General features: G+C 39.6%; 1 protein-coding gene across 3 annotated transcripts in view; it reads right to left on the reverse strand.

Annotated features, from left to right (window-relative positions):
• Nucleotides 1-235: 235 nt before the first annotated feature.
• Nucleotides 236-13095, reverse strand: part of neurl1aa (neuralized E3 ubiquitin protein ligase 1Aa) — a 116785-nt gene continuing 103925 nt past the window's right edge. For all 3 annotated transcript variants that reach the window (XM_047365760.1, XM_047365762.1, XM_047365761.1), the window contains exons 5-6: nt 5729-5878; nt 236-3776 (exon numbers count right to left, since the gene is read on the reverse strand). In XM_047365760.1, the coding sequence (XP_047221716.1) occupies nt 3535-3776; nt 5729-5878 (392 nt within the window). In that variant the 3' untranslated portion in view covers nt 236-3534. The remainder of the gene's footprint in view (nt 3777-5728; nt 5879-13095) is intronic.

Here is a 13095-nt window from a genome sequence, read left to right on the forward strand (position 1 = left end):
AGGTGTCTGGGCGTCTCTGCTGAGCCTGCTTGAGCCTGCTGCCCCCGCGACCCGGTCCCAGATAAAGCGAAAGACGACGAGTACGAGTACTAGTACAGTATGGGGCTGCATACCCCATCCCCAGACGTTTTGCTGGCAGACAGTTTCTCTAATTATTGCATCTGTGTTATCAAGTTATAACCTCGCTGTTACTGCTGTCTGGCGCATACAGGATTTTAATAACGAGTCAAACATATTTGTCTCAAACACATCTGGAAAGTTTATTAACCACAATCATCCAACTCACACTGCTGCTTTAAATGAAAAAGAAACAAAATACAGCTTTGTATATGATTTCAGCCGCTGTGTCACATTAAGAAAAAGCCAAACAGAGTGCATGTACGTTGTTTTTTTCAGCCTCTGGTTCCCTTTCTGCAGGAACGCCTACAGTGTTAAGCTCTGACGCTTGACTACGTTTGGTCCCGATGTTCCCTCTGAGTGAACAAAAGGAAACTTTCATCTCAGGTGTGATGGTGAGATTTAAAGAAAGTGTAAATGTGCAGCGGTGTGAGTGAGTGGACACAGCCGATCTCCATCACCATCGAATAGATGCAGGAAAAAAAGCAAACACACATTAACAAAAGCAGTCCACACATCAGTGATGGACAAATAAATATTACATTACAGGTTCATAACATTCAAGGAGCGTCTTGAGTTCTGTGCATGAAGGATAAGAAAAACAGCATCACACTGAAAGTATAAAATCAGTTACAGGTGAATGTCTGACAGGCAGACTGCAGTTTCGGGTTTTACTCCAACAGAGGGCAGCTCCAAACACAACTGTGCTAAAAATGTCCCTTGTTTTGATTTGGTCTGCACAGAATAAGGAGAGAGCAACGCTGGCCTAAACACAAGATTACAATCAGTAGCCTCATAATGTGACATTTCCATATCCATACACTGATATAATAGGTGCTATAAACACAGAGGCGGAGAGTAAGGGTCCCTAACGCAGCTAAATAAACACCTTCAATTACAGCAAAAGAACACCTGAAATCTGGTTTTGATTGTACTGCAAACGTCTCTCCACAGCATCAGGTACAAACAAATACATTTTGGATCTCATGGTTTCAATAAAGGAGAAAAAAAGGAGAAATCTTAGGAGAATAATAATCAATCCAGGAAAACTTAAAAATAATAACACAAATAGGTTTTTTCCTCAGTTTAAATGAATACATTTCTCTGAACTCATAAATTAACATTCAAATGTGAATTAACACTTCAAGCAGTAGCGAATTCCAACCATAACGTGGGAGGGATTTGTAAAATATTCCCATCAGCAGCAAAAAAATTAGAGCCCCATTAATTAATTATCTACAAAACGAAACTAAAACACAGCCGTAGAGCTTCTTGAGAGATGACATGGTCCACTCCCTCAGTTCTACAATTTTACATGTCAGAACTTATAATCTTCTGGCCTTCAAAGGGTCTTAAAAGGAAGTAAATGCAACCTCAGATTAACTACAACATCTACCATGTTACTCTCATCTGAATTCGACACCTAGATGCTTCTGTTTTTCCATCACTGATCTAGATTTACTGCTCTGTTTGGGATCATTGTTCTGTTGGTTTCCCTAGTTTGGACAATGCTTCAGCTGTTGGACAGAGGAGCTTACATTTTAGTTTTGAATACTTTCATGTGCAGAAGAGTTCATGATCAACTTGTTCACTGCAAGAGGCCCAGATCATTACCCCACCACCACTGTGTTTGACAGCTGGTGTGAGGTGTTTGTGCTGATTTGCGTAATCTTTTTCTTTAACACAGTGCTGTGCATTATGGGTTAAGATCTCTACTTTGGTCTCATCCATCCAAAGGACATTGCTCTGGAACCCTTTTTATTCATTCAGTTGCAGCTTTCTAACCTTTCAGGAACTGATTGTTCTGTTATAAATTTTAAAAGGCCATCTGAGGCATGTAGAGTCTCAGACGGAGCTCTTGGATGTTTTGTCCACTGGAACGTCAGACCTTGGGATGAAGTTGCTTGGATGTCCACTCCTGGGTAGATTGGCAGCTGTCCAAATTGTTCTCCATTTGAATATTATATCTCTCTTTAGAATAAAATAGTTTGGAAACTATCTTACAGTTCTAAACTCATGGACAACCTCAGTTGTCGCTGATGTCTTTTCGTCTTGGCATTGTGTTAAAAAGCCAGTGAACACTCCAGAACCACCAAAAGTTCTATATTTAAAAAAAAGTTAATGTCTGCTTTTGACCAGTTATTCACTGCATCTGATTAGCAGCACTTGGCTGCTTCTTTCCGTCGAAAATCATGTGCAACTGTTCCATTTTGGTGCTTTGTTGTCTCTAGGAGGTTGTATTTATATAGATTTAAGACAGACTGCATGATAATCTTTTATTGTTTCCTGAGCTATTAAATCTTGGAATTATTACTACATTTACATTTTACAATAAATATAAATGATATACTAAAAATTCAGGGCTATAAATCCTTGACATATTCAAAGAAATAATCAGTTTCTCCTTTTCTTTTTCCTTCCTCTTAAGTTTCAGTGAAGGATCTCTGCTGCTGATGAATCTTCTGTCACAAAGTGTTACATTTATCTTACATTTAAAATGACTGATAAGGAAAATGGATTTCTACAAAAATAGTTTGATTTTGTGTGCTTTTTTTCTCCTCTGAGTGACAGTTTGTGCTATAAAGCAGCATCATTTGGTTCTGGATCTGGGATTTTGGAAAAACAAAACACAGAACAGGTTCTGTGTGTTAAGGCAGGAGGCAGATGGCAACAATCCTTCGACTCTGTTGTGATGGGGAGGACGCTTTATAGTCAACACTCACAGTGTGTCAGGTAGAGTTTTATAGGTAGAATTTGGAAAAGGATTCTATTGAGAAATGGCAGCTGGCCCTGAGGAGTAACCAAATTACCGTTTGTGTTTTCTTTCAGAAATCAGAGCTGCAGAGTTTGCAGGTTTGAGATTGTTTCAGCAGACGAGTCTCAATAAACACTGATTTCAGTGCATCGCACTACACTGCAGAGCAAGCAGCTAGCTAGCATGACGATACAGCTATCGACATTTGAAATAAAACTACCATCAAGGTACAATAGATTATTTAGTACAAGAAAGGTAACAATCCTACTTGGAAACTCAACCCTGCCAGATGTCTCTGAACACACTGAAAATCATGATTAAAAACAGCCAAACTGCGGCCAGTATCACAGACACAAGTTGTGACATACTGGGAAGATGACTTGCAGCAGGCTGAGCTTCGGTCATCGTGTAGAGAAGCCGTTAAACAATTAGCCCCAAAGCGACTCGTTAGCTTCAGCACAAACAGGTCCTAAATCACAGAGTGAGGCTCCACACGAGAGATCAGTTTAGCTGCTTCCTCCTCACTAAAAGGTTTTTACAATCCCAGAGGAGGAAACCTGCAACATCATGCCACTTTCAGAGACCTTCCTGAAAAAAGGAAAAGGTCATAAGTCAAAGTACTCTTAGTTAAACACTGAGGCGAAGCCGCACGTTGGCTCTCTTTACGTGCTGCGATACGTCTTGATGATGTCTTTGATCTGTCTCCTGCAGATGGGACAGCAGGCGTTGGACATCTTCTTGAGCTTGAGGCCGCAGGTGTAGCACAGACACATGTGTCCGCAGGTGTAGATGACCGAGTCCACTGCGTTCTCGTAGCAGATGGAGCACTCGTCAGACCACGGCCCCCGGCCCGATGGGAACGTGGGCGACTTGGGGAGGCTGACCGGGGAACTGGGGGTCGTTCCTGTAGTAAGAACAGAGAGGAAATGTTGACATGAGAGACAGACACTTTGAGAACATCTCAGCTAGACTCTGACTGCACTGACAGGCCGAATCAAACTGATATCAGCCGAACCCCTAAAAGCAAAGTGGCAGCAAGAAGACCTAATATACAGTATGCTGCTTTTTTACCAGAACATAAAGTTCCATGCAATTGTAATTACACTCAAACATTTTCACATTTGTTACAGCCACAAACTTGATTGTATTTTGGAGGATTTTAAGTGATAGACCAACACTAAGAAGGGTTGAAGAAGGAAGAAAGGACACAGAAGGAAATGTAGCTTACAATTGAAAATCTGAGAAGTGCAGAATACATTTATACTCATCTAGATTTTCTCTGATCGCTTAAATAAAATCCAGCGCAACTGATTGTATTCAGAAGTGAGCTTATAAAATATCTCAAATCTTTGGAGTTGGCGTACTAAACGTCTAATGCAGTATATCTGTTGAGCAGAGCTAGCTAACCGATCCCAGCTAAATAGCAAGCAAATAAAGTCTTTCAGCGTTTCTTCATAAAGAGCAGAATAGCTAGAAGCAATAATATTCTGTGCAATAAGCTAACCCTTCTGCCAGATTCAGCTGATGTTCCAGATTCCATATTTTGCTTTAGTCTGTACACATGTGTTACTAACTCTTCTAAAATGACCTGCTGTTTAGGCTGACACTAACTTTAATTTCAGCTGACAACTTCTGACTGAACTAGAATTTCATTCTTGACTTTTAAATAAAACTTAAGTTTAACAAACGATTTAGCACACAAACAGCTCACTGTTAACATTCAGAGCTGTGTTCTCAACAACGAATAAATGTCAGAGGTGACATTAATATATTTGTAATATTCAATATTATTTTAACTATTAGCAATTAGTCCTCTTATTTTTAAAACAGTTAGATTTTGTTCTCCATTTTTGTTTAAAATGTTTTTGATGAAGGTGAAACGGTATAATTTTTACTCAGGGTTTTCAATGCAGTAGAATTCTTATACTGGCCCATGCATACATGAGACTGTAACAGGGGTTCAACTTCCAGCAATGTGTAAAAACGGTCCAGTCAAAGTCCAGACTTAAATCCCACTGATAATCTGTGGAAAGACCTCAAAATGTATGGTCACAGATGCTCTCCATCCAATCTTGTACAGGTTAGGAAAAGGGTAGTTAACACCTCTGCAGACCCCACACATCCTGGACACAACCTAGACTTTGACCTTCACCCTGATGAACACTTAACAGTGAGAGTGCCAAGATCAATAGCAGACATATTTGCACCAGCTGTAATTAAGCAATAAGGTGATTCTACAAAGTATTCATTCAGGGGGGCAGAATATAAATGTTTGCTACACCTTACATTAAACACTTTAAAAACCATGTTTCATTTCCTTCAACTTCAGAATTATGGACTACTTATGTTCAACTGTGGAATAAAGACTCTATAATAAATACTGAAGTCTGAGGCTTTAATTTCTCATTATGTATTGAAGTTCAAGGGGTGTGTAAACTTCTGAAAGCCACTGTAGATGTTCTTTTTGAGTCCACGTCATGTTTTATTTTGCTTTTGGATAAATTAGATTCTGCAGCTCTGTTGTAACCTCCAGTGGTTACCAGAGGTCCCACATTTCTGTGAGAAAGAAAGAAAAAAATCTCAAACAGGCAAAACTAACATGAAAGTGAAATCCAGAGGACGGCATGACATAAAACCTCAAATGGAATTAGGTGTGAATCTACCAGTTTTTATGTTTTATGTAATGGTTAAATGTGACACAACATCACATATCAAACATTTTCCTGATACTGTGAAGTTTGTTTTTTTCCAAAATGCAGCGGGATGAAATATGCTCACTATCCCATAAAGACGTTTGCTTGGTTTCCTTCCCCAGCTCTGGAATAGTAATGTACCGGCCCGTTTGGGCAGACTTACCTCCCGCTGAGCTGCAGTAGGCGGCAGAACACAAGCCTCCGTTCAGAACCGGGTCAGAGATGCCGCTTCCCAGGGCGCTGGGAGTGTGTGGAGAGGAGGAGGGTGAGCTGGGGTTGGATGTGGCCCGTGGATCCCCGACATGAGTGGAGCCTAGCCGAATGAGACACAGCAGATAAATTCCTTTAGTTCGCCATTAGAGAAAATCTCTTTTCAGTTTGGTTGTTTCCGCTGGATAACATGACGGTTTAATGAGTAATGAAAAGTGCAGAGAAGGGGAAGTTTGTCTGGTTTAAAATATTCTACAGACAAATTAAAGGTGCATTGTGTTATACAAATCTCAACTTTTAAGTACTAATAATAAAAATACAGATACAGTAAATAGTGGTTCATGGCTGACTCTATGACTGCAAGGTGTTCAGGTTCTGTCTCTGTAAAACAAGCCCACCACCACCGTATATGGTTTGAGGAGGTTCTGTGCAATATGGACAAAAACAAATCGCCACTTTGGTCTTACACTTCCAAGATTATTGCTGGTATCTTTCCACCCTGGCATAATTAGATATGAATAATCTACAGCAGCAAACTCACACAACTTCTGTAAATCATGAATTAATAAACCTTCTTGATTTATTTGGAAGGAAGTTAGAGTGAGGTTTTTCAACAATGCATCTGTATTTTAGCACAGCTTTTCTAATTAGGTAATATATGTCTTTTTTTTACATTTCTAAGGTGGGCTGGATGGTGATGCAGTTGGTGGCTCTGTTGTCTTGCAGAAAGACGATCCGGGGTTTGAATCTGGACTGGGGTGTTTCTGCATAGAGTTTGCATGCAGCTGCTCTTTTACGTTCGCCTTCGCTTCACCACTCATGGACAACAGTACAGACCCTGAACAAAAGCAGTATCTACATTTTCCCAGGAGTCGAAGCATTACAACCATGAAAGCAGAAAGATTAGAAATTCCAAGAGATTCATCTCTACAAAGAGGAACGGGCGCAGTCAGGTGTCTTCCAGTCTGCATGCTGAATTTATTTTACACAGAAGAGACAAATGGGAATTCCGAGTGGAAGCTTAGGGAACACATGCTGGAAAGCCAGTAATGTTTGGAAAGCTGGGAGGCAGCTGTATAACCGGCATGACAAACAGGATGTAAAACCCGAAACATTTCTGAACACGTTACTCCTCTAAAATAACCTGATAAATGTTGTTAGGTGGTGTCGCCAGCCTGTAGTGTTTGCAATCTGATCCATGAGAGATTGTTTACATCTGTCTGCTTCTCTTCTGATCAAATAATGTGCATCATATTTTGGCCAAACTTCAAATACCTAACTTAAGAATATTAACACACACACACACACACAGCACATTTGTTCACTGCGGTCTGGTTGGTTATGGTTTTATTCTCACTTCCATTTGAATTGAATGCATTTACATGTTATATACTTTTTCAGTATTTAAATAAAAAACAATCTAATGTTTTTGTAGGCATCTGTACAAAATTCAGTTAAAGCAAGAAAAGAAAATTCAGTAACCAGGATACCAGAGGCATTAAAAGGACCCAGCTTGGTTTGTATTGTAGCATTGTAGCTAGATCCTACAGAAGGGCTTATTAAACTTCTGCTAGTTCATTAGTTTGGTTGTAACCACCCTGAGGCAACAGGTCAAAGTGCTTTCTGATAAATTCTTAATTTGGTTCCTATCCGCAGCTCTTAACATTCTCTCAGTAGCTGTAAGAATCAGTTAATATCACTCTGTGCTTACCAGATGTGTAGAAAACAGACATTACCATCAGCCAGAAGGGGATTATTTGTTAAATGGGCGTTTGGACTTTTCTTCTTCTTCAAGTTGTCCAATAAACAAGCAAATAATGTAATTTAAACAATAGACTACTCCAGATAGCGTCACAAATCTCTTCTCTCACACTGCTCTGATATTTACACCAGTTTACAATCACAGTAAGACAAGAAAACAGAATATGCTCCACACATTTAAATGCAAATACAATGTTGCACAGAGGGAACATCTAATCATCCGTGAAGCATTCCCATCAAACGCTTTGCTGCTTCAACACGTAAGTGCAGATTACTTTAATTACCTTCCCTGGAGCTCCCTGCCAAAAAACTTAAGTTACCATTGGAAGTCAGCTGCTGTGTGCATTTCGGATAATTAACCAGAGACTACTGCTTTGTTTTCTTTGAACATGCTATTAATGCACGTTTGAAGGTGTGGTGGTTCTTCTGGATAGGTAAACTAAACCGAGAACATCAGGATGACGGCTCCGAACTAACAGCTATCCCAGAAATCTGCAGCCAGACCAATCCGAACAGAGCCATCACACACACATTTGTCTCTTTAATGGAGTTAATGTCCCCTTGGAGCTAGGTCAGTATTTCTGTCCTGCAGCTCATGGCTCTAAATCAGGATCTGTTTGATGTGGCATGATGGGGAAGGGCTCGGGTTAAGACATGGAATCTCTTTTGTTTGCATGCCGGGGGGTTTGCCTGGTGCTCCCAAGCCCTTTGGTGCCAACAACAATGTATACGAGTGTTACTGTGATGTAGTGGGAGTGTTTTACAAGACATGCCAGGTCATCTAAAGAAGCAGGGGGAGGAACAGCATTAGGAGGAGTAGCTTCTCCCACTTCTATACCTATAAACACACAAAATCACCTGAATGCATTCTGATTGATGCAGGAATAATAAAATGTAGCCATCTTAAAGCCATATTTCAGACTAATGCTGACCTTTAAAAGCCTCCAGAGATTAAGGTAGAATAAAAAAAAAAAACAGCTTTTACTCTCTCATTTTCCTCCATGGCTGCACTTCAGCTCTTTTCCAGAGGGGGGCAGTCTTGTTTGATACTCCAGTAACCATGGCAATTTTGACAGAAGGTGTGATAGGTAACATGATGATGTGGAAGCAACCTGCGGTGAACACAGTGTCAGATTTTCCTTTAAGCTAAAATAGTTTTTTTGAGGATTTAAAAAAAAACACCCATTATTTTACAAGATGTCTCCAGCTCACTCTCATGGTTTTCTTCAGGCCAGAAAGGAAATGTAGTTCCTCCATGAGCTTCTGGGACTGCTCCATTGTCTCCCCTCTTATTGCCCCTAAAACCTCCGTAGGAAGGTGCCAATGAGGCATCCTGATCAGACGTTCAAACCACTTCAACTGACTCTTGGATGTGGAGGAGTAACAGCTCTCATATGAGCGTGGCTGCTTGGATTAAATCAATAAGAGCCAGGGTACACCTTGTACAGGTCACCAGCCTATGAATGACCGAAATGTTCGACGACTGAACAATGAACCTATGCATGCTTTTGGACTGTGTAAAAAAGCTGGAGTACCAGCAAAAAGGAAACTTGCAAAGCCCTCAGAGCTTGCTGGGATTTGAACCTTCCTCATTCATATACTGTCCTGGCGTTTTACAGAGCACTCCGAACTTTAAGTGTAAAGGAAAAGTTGAGAACATTCCAATGAGTCTCCAAAAAAGGTGTGACTGTGTCACCTTACATCGGATTATCAGAGCGCTGTCACCCTGCTGCATTTTAGCATGACTGTTTCCCTGTGTTTTTCTCTTCTTGTTAATCCCCACCGGGGGACGAGCGGGTGGACACTGAAGCAGAACTCGCCCTGATCCCGTCCGGATTAAACTGATGGTTGTGAACAGCTGTGAGAAGCAGGCTGTGGCCACGTCCCTGCTGCTGCAGCTTTCATTCATCAGTCCAACCATCCTTCTATCTGGATGAAAAAAAGGAATCATCTTTTTGGAAATTATAAAAACAACTGAAAATAGGAAGCGGAAGAGTGCTGTAAATAGTTTATATACAATTTTTTTCTGTGTGAACAGTGATATCTAAACAGCCACCAACAGGAGAAATGATTCTTAAAGTAAAAACAGAGAAGCTCTTGTTTTAGGAGCTTTTAGTGTGGAAAAACGCTGATGTTTGGGACATATGAGAGGAAAGCTCAGTAGATGGAAGTTTAAGGTCATGAACAACCCTGCTGCATAAAATGTTAATGTTCTTCTTCTGTCTGTGCAGGAGATTTTATCTTTAGAGACAAAGAGGCTGTTCTGCAGGGAGGAGACGCTCATACATCCCTGAAGTGTTTGTCTTCATGTCCGTGTAGATGCAAGACAATAAATGTACATTTTTTAAATCCTGTTGTAGAAACATGCCTGGTATTAAATATAGGAGAGACAAATGGGCTCAGAGTGCAGACATTTAAACAGTGCCAGAAAATCCAATAAAATAGGAAATATTATTTATTTATTATAATCAGGAAACAAGGAATGAGAAACACCCTGCACTTCCTGTTTTCACAGTTTGAGTAATTTTATTGGTTCAAAATAGTCAAATTTCAACAAGTCAACAGACCCACTTGCTACTTGTGGCCCTATTTGGAACCAGGGTATCTTATAACTTAACCATTCACTGAGCTAGAGTTTTATTTTGAAGAGTGTCATCATCAAAACTTTGACCACGTCTGATCTTTTAGTCCTGGGAAAAAAGCTTGTTGTTAATGAACTGATAGCAATGCTGCTAATATGGGTACTATTTTATTTCAACACTGCTCTGATTTATATGTCCTAAACAGAAGGTTAGCGCTGATTTGATGTTCAGACACAGGTCAAATGATTGCTGTTGTTAAATTATTATTTTATTTTTTTATTTAGATTATTTGAATTTTTGTGATCATTTGGAAAAACGATCACAAAAGCATCCTAATTGCAATTTCTTTTGATTATTTGGGTAGATTACACTGCAAAAATACAGGCCCTATTAAAAGGCTGAACAGTACACTTATGTTTTGAAAGGTTGGTGCACATAAAAATTCACAACAGTCAGGTTCATACATTCCAATTAATCGTAATCATTGAACAGTGCAGTCAAAGTTAGTTATTTATTCAAATTGGATAAAAGGTTTTTCCATCTACGGAAACCCAGCAGATTGCATCCAGTCAGTGACTTGCAGCATTCCCTCCTTCTGGAGTGACTGCTACAGAAAGAAGGAAAATGGCAGAAAGAAGAGAGGAAGAGCAGCGAAATGTTGCCCTGGCATCCAGGGAGGGACGATTCCTACCAAACAAGTACGAACGTCCAAATTTACAAAGGTATGAACAGAGGAAGGGGCGAATTTACTAGCACCTAGTGGAGACAGTAGCATTTATGAAAACAGAATCCATAAAATTTGTTAATTTTTGTGGGAACATGTTGCATTTAAACACAGACACAGATGAAAATAACATGTTGTGCAGGATTTGCTTCTCAGCCGTGTCATTCAGCCACAACAAAGATATGCAACCACCTGAAGCTTAAACCTGCAGTGATCTCTTAGCAACTGAAAGTGATGGGAATTGATGGCGTATACTTTTTAAGTTTAAATAAATGAACATATTGTTTAAATAGCTAGTCCAATATGTGAGCAAATTCGTCTTCCGATTTCTGCCTTATTTAAAGTGTTTAAACTCAAGATATGAACAACTCAGGAAATCTTAACAAGACTGTCAGCTCCTCTCACTGTTTGTCTTATTTTAAAAAGGCTCTTCACTGCACCACATAATGATTAGAGCACGTATTTTTACATCCTGTACAGTGTGTAAACATAATAAAAATGACCAAATGATGTGGAAAAGGGAGTGGACTGAGAAAAGAAGAGAAGAAGAAATGAGCAGGAGAAAATCAGGAACATGGCAGCTGCAGTACACAAGAATATGGATGGTGACCGCCTCACTTGAGCACAGGATCTATAATACAAGCGAAGTGGGTCGGTGGCTGTGGGTCATGTTTCAACGCCAGCAGGCACCAAGTCTCCTTAACATCTCTGTCTGAAGGTTTAACTGCTCTGCTTTCTGCTCGTTTTGAATGGAAATTTGGAGATTTTTGAATGGAACTGACCAAAAACATGATTTTAAACCTGCAGGCGACACGTCTCTGTAAACCGATTGTGTCAAGTTTAGCTCGTCAAACTGAACCACCCGCACACAGAGTCTAGCTGCTGTACAAAGGTCAGCTGGTTATTCAGTGTTTCTGCTGGAAAACTGTTTGATTTCATGTCAGATAAAATATCAGTCAAAAGCTGTGAAATCTTCCAGTACTGAGCCTAGTTCAGACCTCATTAAATCAGGCAGGAGTTCAATTCTAATTCACAAAAGAAACAAACATTTTTAAAACGATTAACATTGTGGTTATATTTGGATGCCCCACAAGGCAGAAGAGAAAAAGTTTATTTTTGTATTCCTTTATTCTGCCATTAGTCTTTCAATCCTAAAAGACAAATACCTACGTTTTGAGAGGCCCAGTTTTGTAACTTTTAGTTTTGGTCATACTTTGCTCTGTCACCAGAGACACTGAAGTTAAAGCACAAGGCAGGGCTGCCAGCTGGACTAGGTACATGGACAATCAAAGAGCAGGAATCCAAGAACCAATAGATAACACAGTTTACATATGTTTTCATAAATACAGTTTACATATACATATTTTTTTTGCTTGAAAATAATCTCCAAGATCACCAAGATGTTTTTGGTAAATGTAAGATGGGCCTTTATGTTCTTTTGGGTCAGCAGTGGTTCTGACATTGGAAGTCTCTCATGGACGCCATTATTGCTCAGCTTCTTTCTTATTGCTGGATCATGAATTTTGACCTTAACTGATGCAATTCAGGCCTGCAGACCTGTAGATGTCGTTCTAGGTTCTTCAGTGACTTTCTGAATGAATCATCCATGGAGTAATCCAAGAGCAGATCATTCCCGGGAAGGCATTAGAAATGGCCGACAGACTGATAAATGTCAATAACATGATTTGTTTAGAATTTCGCGTGATGTGCTGCTTTTGGAGATCTTTTAACTTACTTCATGTTTTCACACTAATTCTATTAAGATGTTTCTTGATTTTCCAGGTTAGATATACTCAGGCCTGGGTGTGCCTAGTCATATTGAACCAAAAAACATGGTTAATCACTGTTAATTCGTGATTTAACAGGTGGAGATAATTACTTTTCACATCAGGGCCAGGTTGTTTGAATAGCATGATGATGATAGATTAAGGGAACTTAATGAATGAAACCATCATCTGTCAAGTACATTCTGTATTTTCTCAGGTTATTTTGTCTCTTACTAACATTTGCTTTAACATTTGAAACATTTAAGTTTGAAAAGCAAGTGGTTACAAAAGAAATCTGTAAGAGAGCAACTTTGTCTTGACATCGTCACATTTATTTCGCTGAAAATCAAATCCTACATTTTTAGATTTAGACAACCTAATTCATCCTAATGGGTAATTCATTTATAGCCTATCAGTCCATTCCCCTTTAAGATGCATCCACCAACCAAAATCATTAATTAATTGAACACAAGACAGTATAAGTAAA

Source organism: Girardinichthys multiradiatus, chromosome 5 (assembly GCF_021462225.1).
Source record: "Girardinichthys multiradiatus isolate DD_20200921_A chromosome 5, DD_fGirMul_XY1, whole genome shotgun sequence".
NCBI lineage: Eukaryota > Metazoa > Chordata > Actinopteri > Cyprinodontiformes > Goodeidae > Girardinichthys > Girardinichthys multiradiatus.